General features: G+C 45.0%; 1 protein-coding gene across 2 annotated transcripts in view; it reads left to right on the plus strand.

The window, feature by feature from the left end:
• Positions 1–21204, plus strand: part of CUBN (cubilin) — a 151870-nt gene that overhangs the window by 124099 nt on the left and 6567 nt on the right. For both annotated transcript variants that reach the window (XM_069006729.1, XM_069006728.1), the window contains exons 58-60: positions 2124–2253; positions 10662–10879; positions 20995–21200. In XM_069006729.1, coding sequence (XP_068862830.1) covers positions 2124–2253; positions 10662–10879; positions 20995–21200 — 554 coding nt within the window. The remainder of the gene's footprint in view (positions 1–2123; positions 2254–10661; positions 10880–20994; positions 21201–21204) is intronic.

A 21204-nucleotide genomic window follows, 5' to 3' on the forward strand; every position in this document is an offset into this window, starting at 1 on the left:
AATACCTTAGATAGTTGTAGATGGTATATTTTCCCTCTGCATTTGCCCAAAACAATTCTCAGGACCAGGACATAGCACTGTTTGGTGTGTATTAATGCTCTGAATGATGTGTTACCTTACAGTTCTCATTTCTAGACTTTCCATGGGACCAAGTCAGGAACTGAAACACTTTTCCTTTTCTGTAGTAAAGAAATGCAACAATGTTTGGCAGATTTTGTTTGTTTGTTTGTTGTTTGCATTGTCTAAGGAGAAATATCATTAGTTTATTTAACTGAACTAATTTTAAGGATTTTATCACTTACAGGAGACTGGTCTTATTCTCAGTTATACTAAAACTACGTTATACAATATGGGAAACAGAACAGGTAAATGGGCTATATGCCTCCGTTTGATGACCCTCTTGCAGTGCTAGGAATTAATGTAAATAAAACCTGGGATATAGATTTATTTTTACTTTTTAATAGCTATTTTTACCAAAGCTCTTTTGTCATTCACAAGAGATCTCTTATATTTTAAAGAGGAAATGTGAATTCAAAAAAGAAATTTCCAACTGTGTTTAGAATTTCTGCACAAATATGAATATCCCAGAAGACTGATTTTATTTGAAAAACCAATTTTAATATTTTCAAGGTTTAACAGGTAGAGACCACTTTTATGTTTAAAAGCATCATTTTCTAACTGCAAAGAAGTGTGAGTGTGTAACTTTGCTATTTCCCTTAAGGCATTCTTCATGTACAAAGCCACAGCAAAAAAGCATAAGGCTAAATTCTTTATGTGAAATGAATGGCCTGATACAGATAAGACAGAGGGACTGGCACTGAGAAGTGACAATGTGCAGTTACTCATGGAAAAGACCTTCATAACTCACTCAAGTCAGTTGCTGCTATCTGACTTGTGACTTCTGACATTTCAGAAGGATGACTGCAGCTTTATTAGCTTGTTGTATACAAAGCAGATTCTGCCAATTAACATTCCTCTTCCCCCTAGTTGCATTGTTTGCTGAAAAAAAATGAAAAAGACTCCCCCCTCCTAGTGTAGAATAATGCTGATTCTTTATCCTCCCAGCTCCTATCCTTTATCTGCCAGTGCTCCAGGCTGCCAGCCTGAGGAGTCAGGGACTCTGCATCCAGCAGCACCCTGGGACTGTCTTTGTCAAGGTGGTGGCCTGGGCAATGGCATCCTCTTTGAAACACGAAAAACTGTGTGTGGCTCTGAGCTTATCAACAGGATGCAGGGAGACTCGGGGAAACTTTTTTTTTTTTGGCTAAGTTTAAGATTATAAGCTAACAATGGATATTAGAGTTTTTGTTCCCTGAAGCACTGAAGCTGGGAACAAACATTAGCCACATCCTGGCCTCATTTGCATCCATGGTGTGAAACCCTGAGAAGCCAAGCAGTGACTAGAGTTTACAGCTGCAGAGTTTAACTTGCTTTTTAGCCAGAAAGCAAATATTCAGTCCTTCAGTTCAGCCACCCCACAGTGCTGGTGAGTCCCAGCACAGGGTGAGGTGGGGAACAGGATTAGTGATACCTGGAGATTCCTCTATGCATTTCTGTGCAGAACAAATGCTACAACAATGCCCCATCCCTGACAGGGTGTTGACAGATGATGAGGCTCTGCATACATTTATTCCAGAAACATCAGAGACAGGGCTATGAGTGCAAGTGTGGCTGATTAGAGGCTTCCGCGGAGCCAGGATCTGGATGAAGGAATGTCTTTGCCCACATATCAGCCAGGTTTCTCTTGGCAAGCTAGAATGAGTGCAGAGCTACTCCAGGCCATTCTCACTCCTGCTGCTGCATGGGGCACCCACCCCATCCTGCTGCTCCCTGGACCTACTGCAAGACACTTGAAATCAGGCTCAGTCTTTTCCTGCACAGTGCCAGTGCCATTTGGTATGAGTTAGTAACAACCTGTTACTTCAGTGCTGATTAGTCTTCCACTGCAGAGCACAGCCCAACAGGCATCCCACATTTAATAGTTCTAGGCATCACAATGAAGACTGCTCCTCATTTATCAAGGGTTTTTCTTTCCTTGTGGGTAAACTCCTGAAAGAAATATGAGAATAAGGACCAAACTAGTATCCAGACACTAATCACTCTTTTTTCTGTTTCCCCTACAGCTTGTGGTGGCATTTTCAATGGCTCTAATGGTGTTATCAGCAGCCCGGCCCATTCAGTTCTTGATTATCACAACAACATGAACTGCTCATACTACATCACAGTTGGAAATGGCAAAGTAGCTGCCCTGAAGTATGTCATTCAAGTTCAGTTTGTCATTAAGTGCCTTTGTGTCCTCTAGGAACAGTTCCCACTCAGCCCGGTCAGCTCGGGACACAGCAGGCTGTGGGGGCCAGCCTCTGATATCGGAGTGAACAGAGGTCTGGCTCGTGGGTCCTTCCAAGGGACCGCGGCGATGAAGGCAGACAGTGGAGGAAAGGGGGCAGGCTCAGAGTTGGGTTAAATCCAGAAAGTTTATTGGCCCTCCGAACGGGGGGGGGGACCTCAACCACCAGGGGTGCCCAACTCTGCGCACCTGCAGAGCTCGTGCAAAGGATTTTATGGGGGGGGGGGGGGGGGGGGGGGGGGCGGAGGGAGACAAGGGCGGGGTGTACAGAACAACCAACCAGGGAAGGGAAGGGTGTGGCAAACAGAACGAGGGACACATAAGGGAACCAACTGTAACAGGGGAAGGGAGGGAATCCTTTCCCAGGACCAACCACCTGGCCCCCTGGCTAGAACTTTCCAGAAGCCTGGGAGGGGTGCCAGAGTGACAGACAGGGTCCTGGGAGGAGATAAAAATGACAGATAGGGTGATTTAAATAAAACAGGGGGGGCGCCAACTGGGGTACACCAAACTTAAAGAACTTAGAGGAGAGACCCGGACAGAACCAAAGCAAACACACTCCCACATCTCCTCCTTTTTTGTTTTTTAAGATGACATGAATTCGGGTTGGGGACAGTACTCCGAGTCTGGGTACAGGTCCCCGAACCACGTCATCTCCTGGGCCATAGGCTCGAGTTCAAAGTCTTTGGGGAGCTCTGCTTGGTTGATGTCTGCAGGGGAGGATGAGCTCATAATCATGCTGGTTAGCAGTTTTTTCAGCAGTCCGAACATAATTATGACAACCAAGAGAATAAAAAACAAGATCAGTCTGGTCTGGAGAATGGATCTAGTCCATCCGGATAATCCCCATCCGCTGACGGCACAGGACCCATCTCCGATGTCTCCAAACTAAAACAAAACTTAGAAAAATGAGGTTGAAACTGGGGATAACAACTGGGATAAACTTGGGGCCTGGGGTTCAGAGAGGCACACGACTAGCCTACCCCGGTCTTGGGGGGTATTTGATCTCCCTTCCTGATGGTCTGGGAGATACACGGTTTCACCCACTTTGATGGGATCCACCTAGGGCCCTCGGGGGTGGATACACATGTTACCCTTTCCCCCAGGTAACCAGTTCATAAGGCCCTTGTATCTCCCTAGTCTCTTGAGTCCTTAACCAACACCGGAGGCCTTTCTTTCATTTGCAACCGCTGAGACCGCCCAAAGTGCCGCACGATTGGTGGGTTCAGGTTCTCAAAGGCACAGTTGAGGAAATTTAGGGTGAACAATGCCTTTGAGAGCCTGACAGCAGGTGACTCTAGCTTTTTTGAGGAGCACTGGCGCTGGAGCATTCTTTTGATGTTTTGGTGGGCCCTCTCTACAATGGCTTGACCTGTCGGGGAATAGGGGATGCCAGTCTTGTGTTCTATTCCCCATTGCTGCAGGAAGCTCCAGAACTCCTTGGAGGTATACACTGGGCCATTGTCCATTTTGATGACTTTGGGGATGCCCAGGGTAGCGAATGCCTGCACTAAGTGCTTTTGGACATTGCTAGCCTTTTCCCCTGTGTGGGCAGAGGCAAAAACTGCTCCCGAGAAGGTGTCAACTGACACATGTACGTACTTCATTCTGCCGAATGAAGCAACATGTGTCACGTCCATCTGCCACACTTCGCAGCTGTTAAGTCCACGGGGGTTTGCGCCAGTACCAATGGCAGGAAGGGCTAGCTGGTGGCATTCTGGACATGCAGCCACAATCGCCCTGGCCTGGTCATGCTTTAGATCGAATTGACGAACTAGGGCAGGAGCGTTCTGATGGAACAGCTGATGGCTGATTTTGGCCTGCTCAAACACGTTTGGAGTCGGGGCCATCGCAGCTGGCGCAGCGAGGGCATCTGCCCTCCTCTTGCCTTCTGCGATGAACCCGGGCAGGTCCGTGTGTGACCTGACGTGCATCACGTAAAATGGTTGCTCTCGGTGGGAGACTAGATTTATTAACTTTGAGAGCAACTCATACAAGGCCATGTTGGAGACTTCACGCAAAATGGCGTGCTCGGCTCTGGAGACTACCCCTGCAACATATGCAGAGTCTGTTATCAAATTTAGGGGTTTGGGGAACCTTTCGAAAGCCCTGACGACTGCGTCCAACTCAGCAACCTGAGGCGATCTTTCCACCTCTTTGATGTCAGTCTCCCACCGCTGAGTTTGGGCGTTTTTCCAAGTCACCACGGACTTATGGGACGCCCCGGACGCATCAGTAAAAACTGTCAAGGCCTTTAGAGGTTCCTTGCTCCGAACACTTATTGTATTTAACTCGAATTGAATTTCTGAATTGAAAATTTTGTGGGCTGGCCTATGCAAAGAAATTTGGCCTGTGTAGCCCTCCAGAGCAAACTGCAATGCTTCACAATCTTGAAGCAGACTCTCCAACATCACCTTAGTAATTTGGCCCGTTTTTGTCCTAATTGGCACGTGGATGCAGTCGAAGTCACATCCTGATAACTCTCTGATCCGGATCCTAGCCTTCCGGATCAGTTCAGCCATCAGCTCTTGTGGCTGTGTCATCCTCTTGGACCGATGATGGCTGAGAAATACCCACTCTATGATTAAGAGGGGATCACTCCAGTCCTGGTCCTTTTTGCTCTTCTTTTTGTTGTCTTCCCATTGGAAGACAACCCCGTGCAAGTGTGGCAGGTTACCCAGGATGATGAATTTGAATGGCAAGTCAGGCCTATACCTGCTTGCCTGCCTGGTGGACATTAGATGTTGCACCTTCTCCAGAGCTGTTTGCGCCTCTGGGGTAAGTGTCCGGGGAGAACTAAGCTCCTCTCCCCCTTTTAGTAAATCAAAAAGGGGGCTAGGTCTTTGTTGGACAGACCCAGCCACGGCCTCACCCAATTTAAAGACCCACACAGCTGGTGGACATCTGCCAGAGTCTTGGTGTTAGTATTAATAGCCAATTTTTGCGGCACAATGGTCCGCTTCGTAATTTCTAGGCCCAGGTACTTCCAAGGTGGCATCCGTTGAATCTTTCCCTCTTGGAGCTCGAACCCTGCAGCAACCAATGCATTGATTGTCAGGTCGAGCACACTGGCAAGCATGTCATTGTCGGGGGCACACACGAGGACATCATCCATGTAATGGAAGATGATGGCCTCTTTTGCTGCTGTGCGAACTGGGGCAAGCAAGGAAGAGACATACCATTGGCAGATGGTCGGGCTGTTCTTCATACCCTGTGGCAACACCTTCCAATGGTATCTTTTCCTTGGGGCTTCTCAATTGATAACAGGAATCAAGAAGGCAAAACGCGGGGCATCGTCAGGGTGCAGGGGAATTTGGAAAAAGCAGTCTTTAATATCAATTACTGCCAGATTCCAATTTTGAGGGAGCATCGCTGGGGATGGCATCCCTGTTTGGAGAGAGCCCATGTCTTCGATAACATTGTTAATTTGACGAAGGTCCTGGAGGAGCTGCCATTTGTCTTTGTTAGGCTTTTTGATAACAAAGACAGGGGAATTCCAGGGGCTGTTGGATTCCACGATATTCCCCTTTTCAAGTTGCTCCTCCACGAGCTTCTCGAGCGCCTTCAACTTCTCACCATAGAGCGACCACTGTTCTACCCAAACGGGCTGATCAATTTTCCAATTTAGTTTTTGAGTAGGGCGCTCTTCAGTGGCCGCAACCCAAAAATTTTTCGGGGGGTGAGGTAGGTCAATTGTGACTCCCCACTGCTGCATGAGGTCTCTCCCCAAGAGGGGTTCCTTGTAGTCTAATACGAACGGACGTATATTTGCCAATTGTCCGCTTGGTCCCTTGATTTGCACGATGCTCTTTGATTGTTTGGCCAATTGAACGCCCCCAACACCTTGCATGTGTCCAGCCACGTTCTGCAATTCCCAATGTGCCGGCCATTCCTGTGTGGGAATGATCATCACATCTGCCCCTGTGTCTAGAAGCCCTCTGAGGTGCAGGATTTCCTCCCCTCTGTTGACCTTGCAGCCTACCCGAGGCTTCTCTGTCCCTATTACATGTGTGGCACACACCGTTGGGGGTGGCCTTTCTACAGGGATAGCCTGGGCGACTGTCTGCCCTCTGGGCAGGAACAGAGGTGGGTGGACACAGCGCAGCCAGAGAACGGGTCCTTCGGGACTAGATGTCATTAGTCCCGGAGCAACTTCGATCTCTTGTGGTGTGCAGGTAACATTTCCAACTATGACATACCTGTCAGGGCTTTGGTCTTCTGCCCACAGCTCACCACCAGTGCTTACCGGTGCAGTATGCCACTCTTTGGTCTTTAGGTGGAGCGGTGTCAACAGCTGCAACCTGAAATAACCATCAGAAAAGGAAGTCAAGTCCGGTTTTAAAGTCGTGTCTGATAGTTTGGTCTCTCTAAGTTTCCCCTCCCCCTCGCATCCCGTCCCTTTTTTGTCTTCACGCGGGGCGGGTGTGCGCTCCCCATTCAGTTTTTTTGTTGCAGTTGGCCCTCCTGTCCCCCAGGTTCATGTTCCTTTTTAAATTGCTGGAACTGCCGCTTGAGCGGGCAGTCCCTTGTCCAATGTCCAGGCTAGTCACATAGGAAGCAGGTGTTCCTGGCCTGCGGGGCTCGCTTTTGGCCGTTTGCAGTTGGAGGTGGTTTGGTGTTCAGGCCCGTGGTCCTCCTCTGGTCTGCTGCAGGGCGATGCGTTGCTGTTCCCACTAAGGCCATTCCTCTAGGCCGCTGTCTCTCTGAGCTGGTAGGTTGCAGGTGTGGTGCCTTTGCAGCGCAAACTTCCAACATAGTCTGTATGGTTGGCGGGGGGTCCAGGGGGAGGCTCAGGATGGCTGCCTTGCATTGAGGATTGGCATTCACCATAGCCATCTCTGCAATGACCTCTTCCCTGGCCACCGGCTGCTTAACCTGCAACTCTACAGCCCGGGTTAGTCTCTCCACAAACTTTAGGAATGACTCAGTGGGTTGCTGCTGGACCTGCGAGTAGGATTCTATGGGGACATCAGGCCTCAGACCAAGGAATGCCTTACCGGCCGCTTCCTTGACCTGTTGCAGAAACTCCAAAGGCAGGCCTTGAGCCTGCTTCGGCGCCAAAGCCCAATCTCCTTCGCCGCTTAGATGGTCCAATGTAAGTTCCTTATTGTCGGCATCAACGGCCATATCAGAACCTTGCAAGAGCGCTGGAAGGAGTTTGCGGAGCTCCCTTTCCCACGCTGCCTTCCAGAGCAGAAACTCTGCTGAGGAAAGCAGGCATGAGAAAAGCTGACACAGATCGAAAGATGTCATTACTGCTCCGGAGAGACTTGCCTTTAAAAGGCCACGAAAATATTCGCTTTCTCTCCCAAACTCCTTCTGTGCCTTGCAGAGTTCCTTTATTGTTTGGTGGGAGAGGGGTTCCCAGCTGACATGGGTTGTTCCTCCTCTCCGGGACCTCTGATAAAAAACCGGAGCGGCCGAGGGAATGGGATCCAGTTCCAGGTTCCGGTCCTCGGGCCCCCCCCCTTCCGGCCAGACACCGTGGGAACCGGAAGGACAGGCGTGGGAACCGGAAGCAGGAAGTGGGAGGCAGCCGGGCATGGAGCCGCAATTTCTGGGGGCGGAGCACGGGGGCGCGCACTGGTGACAGGTAGGAGGGGTAAGAGGGGTGGACCCAACTTGGGAGTAGGAAGGGTCGGGGCGAAAGGGGTTGGGACTCGGGAGAAAGGGATTTCGGGTGGAAAAGCGCGGGGAAAAGCAAGAGGGGGTCCCTTCCACGTGGCGCCCGCCATCTTGTCCTCCTCAGGCAGGGAGGGCATTTTCTAAACTCTCTGGATAGCTGAACCGAACTCGGGGTCTAACAACCGGGGAAGCCAGGGAATGGGATAAGCCTCGGGCAGTCTGGCTGGGACTGTCCGAGCGGGGGCTCCAGGAACCCCGAGGAGAGCCAGGGAGATGGTGGCAGCCCTGCGCATCGCGGGTTGCTCTCCTCAGGATGCCCGTTTGAGGGGACACGGGTTCGGGAGACGGGTTAGGGGTAACAACTGGGGAATTCGGGGTTGTTCATCCTTCCCTCTCCCTTTTTTTATTCAACGCCGACCTAATCTGCAAGTACAGAAAGGAGAAATCTTTCTCTTTGGCAGAATTAGATCGCGCCAGTTTTTCTCCCGCGGCATTCCAGAAGGAAACGCTCAAAACCGAATCCTGAGCGCACTGAGGGAAGTGCAGAAACAGCCACCGAATAAACCGTTTTAAACATCCCTTTGAAAAACTTATCCCCCCACCCTCAAGGAGTCCCGCAACTTGGAGAAATGCCCCCTTCTGTGCTGTGGAGAGTTTAGCACCCATAGCCGACAGCACAGCGTCTGGAGCTAAACTTCAAGCCTGGAACGCCGGTTTTCCCAAAAACCAACCGGAGACAAGCAAACCGCGCTTGTTCCGGGGCTGCGCAGCCTACGTTCGGCTCTTTGAGAGCCGGGGACCATCCTGTGTTTGGCTCTTCAAGAGCCGGGGACACTGGTCCCTCCGAAAGCCTTTACCAGCTTTGAGGCAAGTTTCTCCCCCCCCGGGGAAAAATACTTACCTGACTGGCGTCCAGGTTAGCTCCAGGCGACTGGTTCCTCCGCCAAGAACGACTTCGCGGCGCAGGCGAAGCTGCCGTCCTCATCCCCAGGAATGCAGCTCACTAAAACGGAGAGTGCTGCAACTGGGGTAGCTTGACGTCCCGAGGACGCGCTTGCCGAAGCAATCAGTCCCTTCCGTGGGTCCGAGGGAAGCAGGGCTCCACGCCTGGGCGCCAAGCTGCCTTTCCCGAGGACGCCCCTTCTGTGGGGTCCGATGGAACGGGGAGCCCCACGCTTGGGCGCCACGCTGCCTTTGTGTCCTCAAGGAACAGTTCCCACTCAGCCCGGTCAGCTCGGGACACAGCAGGCTGTGGGGGCCAGCCTCTGATATCGGAGTGAACAGAGGTCTGGCTCGTGGGTCCTTCCAAGGGACCGCGGCGATGAAGGCAGATGGCGGAGGAAAGGGGGCAGGCTCAGAGTTGGGTTAAATCCAGAAAGTTTATTGGCCCTCCGAACGGGGGGGGGGGGGGGGGGGACCTCAACCACCAGGGGTGCCCAACTCTGCGCACCTGCCGATCTTGTGAAGGGGATTTTATTGGGGGGGTGGGGGGGGAGACAAGGGGGGGATTACAGATTAACCAACCAGGGAAGGGAAGGGTGTGGCAATCAGAACGAGGGACACATAAGGGAACCAACTGTAACAGGGGAAGGGAGGGAATCCTTTCCCAGGACCAACCACCTGGCCCCCTGGCTAGAACTTTCCAGAAGCCTGGGAGGGGTGCCAGAGTGACAGACAGGGTCCTGGGAGGAGATAAAAATGACAGATAGGGTGATTTAAATAAAACAGGGGGGGCGCCAACTGGGGTACACCAAACTTAAAGAACTTAGAGGAGAGACCCGGACAGAACCAAAGCAAACACACTCCCACAATTAAGGGAACAGGGAGGTCTCTGATTCCAGTTAAAGACAGCAATTATTGACAATATTTCCTGTGTTTTTCCTTTTCCAAGGTCAAAGCTAAACTAAAATAAGAAATGGTTACTGAAGTAATTTTGATCAGCCTCAGGCTCCCTTCCATCTTTCTTTTTAACTTGTTATGTAAAAAGCATCACCACAGTTTTAAGTTCCCAGTTTGGTTACTGAGAGGACTATAAAATTATAAAAATGCAGCTCATGCTTTTTAGTTAAATTCTGACAGCCTTTGAGAAGTTTAAACAAGAGAAATAATAATTCTTTTAGAAGGCTGGTACTCACTTTATAGACAAAGTAATAATATCCACCCAAAAAGAGTGTATTTCTGAGTGCATACTGTCTCACCTAAGAGAGGGATATCGTTGCCACAAAATCTTGCCACTGAGAAATTAAAAACTGACCTGTTCTTCAATCATATGATTGTGAATTAGGAGAACATTTCCCAGCTAAGAGGAAGACTCACTGGCCTGCAGTCTGTGCCTGCATTTTATGGGCCACTCACGTGCCCAAGGAAATTGCGGCCTGAGCAATTGCTGAAGTGAGAGAGGGTGTGTTTGCACAGGAGAGACCTACTGCTTCACAGCAAGCTGAGGTGTGCTGACAGCTTGCCTTGCAAGCGGCCCAGTGGGTGAGAGTCCCAATTTCTTTGAGGCTTGATGGCTGAAGAGTTTTGCCATACTTTTAATAGTTGCTTGGTTTGTTCCTGGAGAGACGTTTCGTCTGTGTATGGCTTTGGCTAATGCTAGTACTTGGACCTTTCCTCAAGCATTAAAACACACGTAACACAGGAAAAGAACTGAAACTGTGATACCTAAGGTTCCTACTGTGTTTTACAGATTCAACAGCTTCCAGCTTGAAATATCTCCCTCCTGCTACAAAGATTATGTTGCAGTGTATGATGGCTCAGATATTCATGCTCCTCTCCTTGGGAAATTCTGTGGCTCAGAATTGCCTCCAAATATTAAGAGCTCCAGTAATAACTTGTTCCTGGTGTTTAGCACTGACTTCTATGGAGCAGACAGGGGATGGAAAGCATCTTTCAGGGAGACCTTAGGTAAGTGTATTATCAGACTCATAATCTGCTGGTAAGTGATTCCTTTTGGTGAGGAGCAGTTGTGATCTCCCTCTCTAGGGGTGCGTGAAGCAGATGAATGTTTCTGATTCCATGAAAATTGAGTGAACTAAGCTAAATACTAGGCTTATGGGATCCCTGCATTCCAGTCTGGTTCTGAACTGATTCCCTTTATTCTTTGCTACTCTTTTCCTGCCTCTCTGAAGGGACAGGTATTTCTTGGGTGACTGAAGGCTTAGCAGCACCCAAAGGCCTCTCTTTTGGAGGAAATACAGCAACACCTGAGAATTTTTATTCTTCTGTAGTCAAAGGCTGGTGGTGTGCTAAAGATGCCTCCTTTCAACCTACCCTCAATTTCCATTTCCTTTCAGTTTCCCTCACACCTTCTCAAGAACTAAAGTGTTGAGGTCAGTTGAGATTGTGGTTCCCCACCAGGCACCACTGTGCTGATTTCTACTCATTTGTGGGATCATTCTGATTAGTTGGCCATAAAACATATGGGGTCATAGTAGGAAGGCACTGGATGCTTTTTGTTTTGATGGACACAAGATTAAAGGGCAAAGCTTGATTATTACCTTCAAATACAGTTTAAATTCAGTAGTCTAATTTAAAGATCAAGGTGTAAAAGGAGATTTTTTTCTTCTTATAACATCTGAATTGTTTAGGGATGGTAAGCAACAAACTCTTATTACATGCAAATAATTGATTTCATGTCATCTCTACTATTTTCCTGTATAATTAAGTCCATGTCTTTTGTGATCTAGAAAGAAGTAATTGTCTGGTTTGCAAAGCTGGCATTCAGACAGATCAGAATGAAAGGCCTTTGTGGCAGAACAAACATAGTCTTCTGCTGAGTCATTGAATGCCCTCCCTACCCCTAACCAGTGACTTTCTCATTTGATAGTCTGAGAAAGTGTTTACAGATAAGGAAAATAACTGGTTCTACGGGCTTTGCCAGGAAAAATATTCCCACAGAACCTCATGGTTATTACTATTATTAACTCTTCCTTTGCTTCACTCAAAGTAATTGTTACAGGGACCTTTAAGATCTTGTGAATGGTCTTTAAGTCTTGTGAATGGTATTCCAGGTAACTTAATGTTGCTTCACAAGTTGCTGTCTTTAAACCCTGAAGTATCAGTTGTTATGGATCTCCTGCAGCCTGGGTTCATGTTTCCAGGGTGAGACCATCAGGAAATCCCCAAGGTCTTCCTCTTCCTGTTGGCATTTAGTCAACTTTTTTAGCCACTGACTTTATATTTATTGGTGAAACTTGCCAGATATTCTCCTTAAGCACACAACAGAACTCAAGCCAAGCTCTTCAAGTCAGTACCATGCCTGATAATTTCCCAGAGTGAGGAGAAGCCGTTTATGAATAAACTTTGACATCTCTTAGATGTTTTGGAGGGGCATTTCTGGAGGCTCCCAATGAAAAATAGGTTGAGATGTTGCATGGGTTACTCAGGAGCAATGAGTTGCAAGTTATAAAAGATGCCCAGGCGGAGGTATGAGTTGTGTGACGAAGAGTCCGTGGTGGTGAGATGCTTAATGGTAGGTCTTCTCTCTTCATTGTGGGAAACAAGCCACAAGGACTAAACCACACAACCATTAGCAAGGATCTTGGCAGTCCCATGCTAGTATAGAATAGCCAAAAAGTAGAAAAGCATGTTATAAAAGGAAAATATGAGTCACATCCTATAAATGTTTCCAGTTTGGCTTGCCTAAAAAATAGAGCCAGGAAAATATGTGACACATCTTTGTACTAGGAGGTCTAAGATTATGCTTCAAATAAAAGCCAATAAAACCGTGAAGATCTAAAAGCCTGTTATTCTACATGGTGCTTTAGAGAAGCTCCCTCATGTCTGTTAAAAGATAAAACCCATGTGGTTTTGTGAAAGTACAAATGCAATCAGATGACAATTAATAATGATAAATCTCTTGAATAAGGAAGATGGTATCTGTAGAGAAACAAGAGGCCTCATTCTCTGTTGGATGACAAGGAGCACATTATTCTCTAGTTGCCCCAGGGAAACACAACTGGATAACGTAATTATTGCTCTCTGTTTCATATTGTGAGTGACCCTGACATATGCATATTGGAAATAAGCAAACAGAAACAGTACATTGTTTCTGTTTGCAGCAAACTAAACTATATCCTTTCCCCACAAGCTCTTCCAATTTCTTTCCTGATGAGGCTTCTTTTAGGAATACTGCCAAAATCTAAGGTTATCCAGGCAGACAAAGAATTAAACCCTGAAATTTCTGTAGAAAACCTTCCCTGTTTTTATTAAAACAATTTGTTTCCATCACTGATCCTGCCCCCAACAGAATATTCAAAGTCCCCCTACTAGACAGAAAAAAGAGACTAAAAGAAAGTATGAAATAGTGTTAATTTAACCGTTCAGCAATGTCTCACCTTTCTTGTCAAATATCTTTTCTTTCCCCATGCTACTCCATACACTGTGCAATAAAAAGTGCAAATTTCACAGGCAGCATTCTTTGTCATAACCCACTGTATGAGACGGTGTGTTTGAGGCAGTAGAACATATGGCCCGTGTGATGTGGTTCAGAAGGGCTTATCTTTTCACTACTTCTGCTGCTAAGTTTGAGCACTTATCAGCCTCATTTTTTGAATCACTTGGGTGTACTCTCAGGCAGAGCTGGTGAGCTGGGCTGACTGGAAGATCCCAGCCCACTCCAAGTGTTAGATCTGTGGAAAGACAGACTCACCTTAGTTACCACTGACCTTTTTTCTGCCTTTGTTTTCAGTCCGTAAAATGAGAATTATACCCCTTTTCCACAGCGAGCATGTGCTCCTCTAGACAATCAATAAAAAGATAAGAAGAGAGAAATCAATATCAGCTTAAGGCATTTGGTTACATGAGATGTCTCTGTAAAGGAAGGAAAGCTAAGATCTTTCTTCAAAGAATGAGATCTGCGTGTACTGAACTTGTGACTTGGCCAAAGATCTCCTGATTATCTCTCGAGCTCTAAGGGAAGACCTGAGTTTTTCAGCTGACCCTGGCTGGCAGGGACAGAGCCTGCACATACCTCTGCCATCCCTGATGTAATAGCACAGATAGGACTTTGGTGATAAATGGGGCTTCTGCACATTTCCATTCACTAATGGCATGACCCTCTCACCTCAATTTGTGATCCTTCTGAGGCTTATGATACAAAAGCTAAGAAGACATAAAGATTTGGGTTTTTTTTCTTGTTTGAAAGAGTCAGCAATGTCTGTTGGGAGATGTAGCTGTGACTTTATTAACAGGAAATCATTTCTCCTTGAAAGCTCTCTGCTTGTGCACATAGTTCCATTGTCTCCGTAAAGAAAAATACCTCACATTCTGAACCATCAGAAAAGGATCAAGAGGTCTTCTGAAATTCAGGTCTGCTCACTGAGGCTTTTTAAGGAATTCACATGAATTTACAAGCAGCAAAGTGTTGCATATGGTTAGATAAGTGGGTTGAGTCAGAAGGCTCTTCCTGAGCTTTATTCACACAATACAGGTAAAACTGCAACAGTTGGGACAGTGGAGAAGGTGGGGTAGAGGAAGGGAGGAAGATTACCTGCTTTTTCTCAATTGCCCTAAATTCTGCTTGACTTCAAGCTGTGAGCAGCTTTTTCCTCTCCCTTTTTTATACTATCTTTTGTTAGCATGCAGGAGAAATTCAAGTTTATATGCTGTGAAAGACGAGCATTGTGTACTGGATTAATACCACTGTGGTCCCTTGTTCGCATTATTTTGGGGCTTTTGAGCTCATGGGCTATGATTCCCCTGCAAAAGGCACTGCACAGGCAGAATAAAGCAACTATCTATAGTCACAAAAAAAATTATGATTTAAACACTAAACAAAGAAAACCCAACAGATATAGACAGGCAAGAAGAATAGGGCAGCCACAATGAGAATACCAGTGTTGTTGGCTCTAGGGCAGGAGAAATGTCTCCTAAACCTTTGGCAACCATTAGGCTGTTGGAATGTTAATTCCTGAAACACCCTATCATCTACATTGTCCTTAGTTTGCTCAGCTTTTCCCTCAAGGACCTCTCCATTTTTCTTACACAAATCATCATTTCTAGTAAATGAATATTAATCATTTTACATAAGAAAAATAATCATAAGCAAGTATAGTTAAGAAGAAAAATAGCTGGAAAAATTAATCTTCCCTTATATACCAGAAAAATGCATTAATAGCTAATTTCCATAAATAATCTAGTTTGCATCTAATAGAAATTGATTATAATCTACATGCTTTTCTTCTTGATAAGATGATCTGTAATTTACCTGATAAATCACCCAGAGGTATCTACCTTCTCTTATTCTGTTTGCTGTGTATTGAATTACTTATTTCCTGTGTGGAATTGAATACTAAATGCCTGTCACTAACAGGGGTTTACTCTCTCTCCTAATGAAATTGCTGTTTACATTTTAAAAATTTGATCCAGTGGAATTTTCACAGTGTTTTTATGCTATTTTATTGTATCAACAAAAAAAATTGCCTCATTTAGTTCTAGTTCATGTTCTGTCCTGCAGACTGAAACTATGGCTTATTCTATGTTCGGTTTCTAAGTGCACATTTTCAGCATTGTTCAGCATGCACAGTTGCTGCAGATTCTTTTGGGGTTGTTCAGACTTGCTGAAAAAGCCCCCCACAATTCCAAATGAGCAATATAAGGTGTAAAATATGGTTTTGGATATTCTGTTGCATAGGCCAGGGGTGGGTGTCGTTTTGTGTGTCATATCTAAATTCTCATACTACCAGAAGTAGTTCACTGCACTGGTTTATGTAATTAATGTTGGTACCTGCTGTAGGTGGCACCAGGCACCTGCATTGATAACAGCAGTTATGGCCTGTAATGGGGAAAGGACTCAGCACAGCTGAATCCTGAAAATTTTTCTTCCTCCAACAAAAAAATCTTAGAAGGATGTGTCCTTGACTGTGGCGTGTGAATGCTGTCGTGTTTTCTCATGTCTTTGGAAAAGCAACAGTGACTTGCAGAGATTTCACACTCCATTAGGACCAGTTTCCAGGGGTGTATCTCAGGGGGCCCAACCTGAACTTGGAACCTGGTGCTGCAGAGGATCTAGCTGAGAAGTAAATTGTCTAAATGTAACAAGTCTTCTGGCAGAAATTTCTTTGGGCTTTCAGTTCACACAATTTTTGCCAAATATATTACCCATTAGTATTAGACATTTCATTATACTGTCATGGATAACTTATGATTAGTTTTAGGTATTAAAATAAGTGAATAAATTGTGGCTAATAATATCTTTTCTTGATCTTATTATAGTCTATGGAAATAAGAACATCTGTGACAAGATCAGATTATATGATCATAAGTCACAATTCCCAGACTGTTTCTAAATGTATTTTGGGGCTCAAATATAAAAATATCCCTCAGCTTGAAATCTCACTAAATTTAGAAAGCATTTGCGGTGTTGGAATACATCTCTTTAGTGTCTTTGAAAAGAATACAACTGTTGAGCTAAGGGATTGTACGAATGCCTCTCAGAAATGTCAGTTAATTAATCACAGGGTGACAGAATGGGTGAGGTTGGAAAGGACCACAGTGGGTCATATGCTCCAACCTCCCTGCTCAGGCAGGGTCATCCTAGACGACATTGCGTAGGATTGCATCCAAACAATGCTTGAACATCTCCAGTGAAGGATTTCTTCTTCCAAAGCAAAATAAGTAGAAAGGGCTTGCATGCTCAAATTGGACAGATAAGAAGAAAGGCAGACATTCAAATGAGAAATTTCTGTCTGATCTGAAAAATGGAGGTGAAAACTTATTTTCCGACACAGTAATTACATATCTTTGTAGTGATTAAGTGGTTAAAAGTTGATGGGATATTCAGATTAATGGCACTTCACAAAACTGTGGGTGAACTCTGCTGGCATGAATTGTCTTAGCTTGACTGAAGTCAATGACTTCTTCAGCTGAAAATCTGTCCTCTGGTGCATACAAAAAAGAGGTGAGGAGACCTTTCTCATTCACATCACAACAGGGATCTGCAAAGGCTTAAGCAGCTGTGGTGCCAAAATATGAACACTAATTCAGTATTACTAAGTATTGGAATTAGGCAAGACTGCACATCAGCCTTTGGTCTCCCACACAAGGATCAAGGAGATGGATAGGACATAGATCACAGTTTTGCAGGCTTGGGACAGAGCATGTCTGGACTGTTATTCTTGGTATCAGTTCAAAAAACCTCAAGGATACAAATTCCCTCTGACTGCATTTGTGAAATCCAGCTAAAGCAGGATACTGGGGCCTTACAGTCCTAAATGTCAATGCCTGCCATTGCCAGGCCATCAAACCAGTCAAAAAGCATTTCCTCATAACAGCTAGTCTAAGGACTCTAAAGGGCCTTGTGCTTTCAGAGGTCTCCTGAAATGTTGCAGGTTCTGTGGACAGGGCCTGCAGCCACACAAAATCACAATGTTGGTGCAGTGATTGCCAAACACAGGAACAGATCAGCTTCAGAAGGTTTACCAACCTTCAGTATCAGCCACAAGACAAAGCAGAAGAATACAATTCCCCACTCCACCCTGTCCTTCTGAGCCTTACTGCTTGAAGCCATGATCCAGATAAGGTATGAGGTAATTATTAGCCACAGTAAGTCCAGCCACTCCCATGCACTGGAAATAAGACCCATCAAGAAAGAAGAATTAGTCTTAAATGAATTAATTTTTGCTTATACCCATCTTTAGTTCAGATCAGAGAGAAGTCTAGAGGGATGCTTCTAGGTGAAACCAAAAGAGAGTCAGAAGTCTTGGAGGGAATTTTCGTTACTATCGAGCAGAACTAGACCATTTCTTTAACTTTGCAGCCTTCTAGTAGCTGTATAGGATGCTCATTTGTAAAAGAAGGGAAAGACAGCAAAACTGCTTTGTTGTCTTTTGAAATGTCAGTGGTTTAGTTGATTCTGATAGATTCAGTAGGTTACCCTTTCATTGCACCCATACCTGTATAAATGAACCGTGGCTGTACTTCAAAGGCAGGAAGCTTCAAAGATTTATCTTCATCTTTATTCCATATCTAGAGGGGATAACTCTTAACAGAGAAACATGTTCTTGGTCTCTGCTGTAATGAGTTTTATTTGCCATAGGGAACCTTCAATTCCTTCTTTTCTGAATGGTCCTTGAGCCTTTTAGTTTCATTAATGCTTCCCACCAAAAGCAATTACGGATGACAGTGTGTGCCCTAGTTCTGACAATTTGTGTTCTCTGGCAAGCTGTTTATGAGAACAAGATTGCCATCTGATTTATGATGACCTTATGATTTTTAGTTCAAATAAGAAAGCAAAGACTAAAACAAGACAGTCAGCCATGTAGCTGGTCCATCTGCTGACATACAAATTGTTCTATAAGGTACGTTTCTCACTATCCTAATCAAGTTTAGCTTTTAATATAAAAGAGTCTATTCTACAAATTAACAGACTTCTCAGCCCCAGATTTTGCCTAGATTTTAGCTACATTTGTTTCTGGCTGTGTTAGGCAGTGATGAATATCTTTCCATTATAAATCATATGGAGGCTGGATGGCTACTCTTCAGCCTTCTGTTCAGAAGCAGTGCTGATTTTTAAAGCAACAGTGTTGTGTCCTGGCTAAAATGCAGTGAGATAGTGTTTCTCTTAGTTCCCTCCTGTTAGCAGTTGGTTCTTCATTTACTTGTGGGTGTTACCTTCATCTACACAGTTTCACTATTGTGTAACTTCTAGTGCCTGCAATCAGATATAACATTGATCAGTACTGAAAAGCACCAAGAGAGATGGATTTTTCAACAAGGACTGCTCTTTATGTGGCTTGATGCAGGACTACTTGATATCTGGTCAGCTTCCAATCTAGCTGTTATTTATAATGTACTGTCCTGTAAGCATCTGACTCTACCCCAGCTGAGCAGGCCAGGCATTGTGAAACATCATGTTTATTAACTATAAATCACACTTTCAGTTATTTATGTCCCCTTAGATGATATTGCTGGCTATACTATCCTAGTTGGAATTACTTTTCTGATAAGGAGGACTTGGCCTGCTTCTCTCTCTGTCAGGTCCTTTTCTATGCTGTACACACAGAGCCTACCCACATATGAATTTTTTGTCATTAGAGCTGTGTTCATAGCTGCACAGTTAGCAGTGAATTTCACCACTGCCAAGTCCAGACATATAATATTTAAAAAAAAAAGGATGATCCTGCAGCACTGAGAGCCTTCTTGTCACATGGCTCTGTGGCAATTCCCTGACTTGTGTTGCCATGGCCTGACTGGCATGTCTGCAATTCTACCTTTGAAAAAGGGGAAGGGGACCTTTGTTAGAGTCTGACCCATATATCAGTCCAGACTCAATATTGCAGGGCTGGATGGTCAGACTATGATCTATGGCATTTATATATTTAATGTTATCTTTAGCAGACATTGTCCAAAAATGCTGGCAGGTAACAGCCCCAATAAGATTGTTTCAGGGGAATGGAATAAATCACACAGAAGGGTGAACATAGAGAAATATATGGGGAACCTGAACTCTTAGGACCCAGGCACCCTCCTGTCTGACATTTTCCTCCTTCCTAGACTATTTGTGAGAATGTGATTTATTGCTCACATTTCCCCTGCTGTTCTTGCCTTCTGCAGTGACACTGGAATGAATGCTAACAGTTTTCCAAATTTCTGACTTCATTAAATGCCCACAAAACTGGACTATATTAATTCCTGACTTTTTCACTTTGTAATAGGTTTCTTCTGTTCATTCTTAGCTATAGCAAAAGCTGAAATCTAATGTTACTAGGATTTTGGGTTTAAGCAAACTGCTTTACAGGGTGGGGTTTTTCTGGCTTTGGTTGGTAGAGCAGGATGACTTTCAGCCTTAGTCACTCTGCTTTTACCACAACAGTCTCGCAAGCCCCGGGTTACTGATGCAATCCTGATCTTGGATGCTGATTTCTCACCAGAATGATCTTTTGTAAGACTGTAGCTCAAGTAAGGTACAGTTTTATATGTCTGGAAATGTATCAGTGTGTCAAGGTTAAGTCACTGAATGTGCCAGACAGGCATATTTTACACATGCAGATGAAATTCTGAAGCCCTGTTTGTGTTGCTTAGCCACAGCTGTAGCTTCGTTTGTTATTGAATGCTCATAAATGGATTTGCTGCAGAAGAAAAAGGCTGCTTGCAGTTACTCCTCTGCTCTGTGCAGTTTACAAAAACTCTTTCCTCAGACCCCGAAGCAAAAGTATAAACAAGGTTTTATTTAAATTCCTGAGTTAAGTAAGTGGCCAGGAGACCTCGTAGAGACTGGGGAAGGAAATAAATGAATTGATGAGCACATTTACTAACCCAGTCCAACCTCTGGAAATCAAACTATTAAAAAAAAAGCTTGTCAGATAATCTGTATTTTTTGCTTGTTTGTAATTCAATGTGACAAATAACTGCTTTTCCCCAAAGGTAATTTCTTTCAATGTGACTGACTTTATAGGGTTCAAATTTTCACAGTAAATAAGTCAAGGACTTAGCCCTGTCTGTGGGAACCAAATTAAAAGCAGCCTGCATTTCAGAGGGGCTGTAAGTTCCCACCAAGCAAAACACTTCCAGAAGTAAGTCCCTTTTAGCTAGATTCGTGAATACGGTGTCAGGCTGCCAAATTCAATCCCCCTAGGATGCGGTTTTATTGCCAAAACAAGCAACTTGATTTTATATCACATTTTCAAAGCCAACAGCTCAGTGCCCCCTACTGACTAAATATTCTCAGCGGCCAGCAAGAATCCCGTTCAAAGGTCTTCAGACCAATGCTTTTCTGTTTCATTACTGCCCTCTGTCTTCTTACAGTTCCTCTTAAAAATTTCTATCGCTACATTTTCAAAGTAAATACTGTTTTTATATTCAACAGAAGACAAGAGGCTTTCTTAAATCACTCTATGAAATCTAATTGTGATTCATGTCTCTCTTTGTGCTGAAAGTCTTTTAATCGCTCAGATAGTCATTGCAAGACAGGACAGTAAAATACTGTAGCACAGATAAAAAGCTGCTGGCTTAACATTAAAGAGTTGAAGATTAAATAAATGCCAAGAATTGCTGTTAAAAAGCTTCTGCTTCTTCAACAGGACCTCAGAATGGCTGTGGTGGTTACTTGTCAACTTCAGCTTCTACCTTTGGCCCTCCAGTTTCCAATGTGACCAGAAGATATGAGAAAAATCTGGACTGTGTATGGATCATAACTGCACCTGTAAACAAACTGATCAACCTCACCTTCACTTCATTTGAGCTTGAAGCACAGTCTGCTCAGATTTGCCGATATGATTATGTCAAAGTAA

This window comes from Aphelocoma coerulescens, chromosome 2, assembly GCF_041296385.1.
Source record: "Aphelocoma coerulescens isolate FSJ_1873_10779 chromosome 2, UR_Acoe_1.0, whole genome shotgun sequence".
Taxonomy (NCBI): Eukaryota; Metazoa; Chordata; class Aves; order Passeriformes; family Corvidae; genus Aphelocoma; species Aphelocoma coerulescens.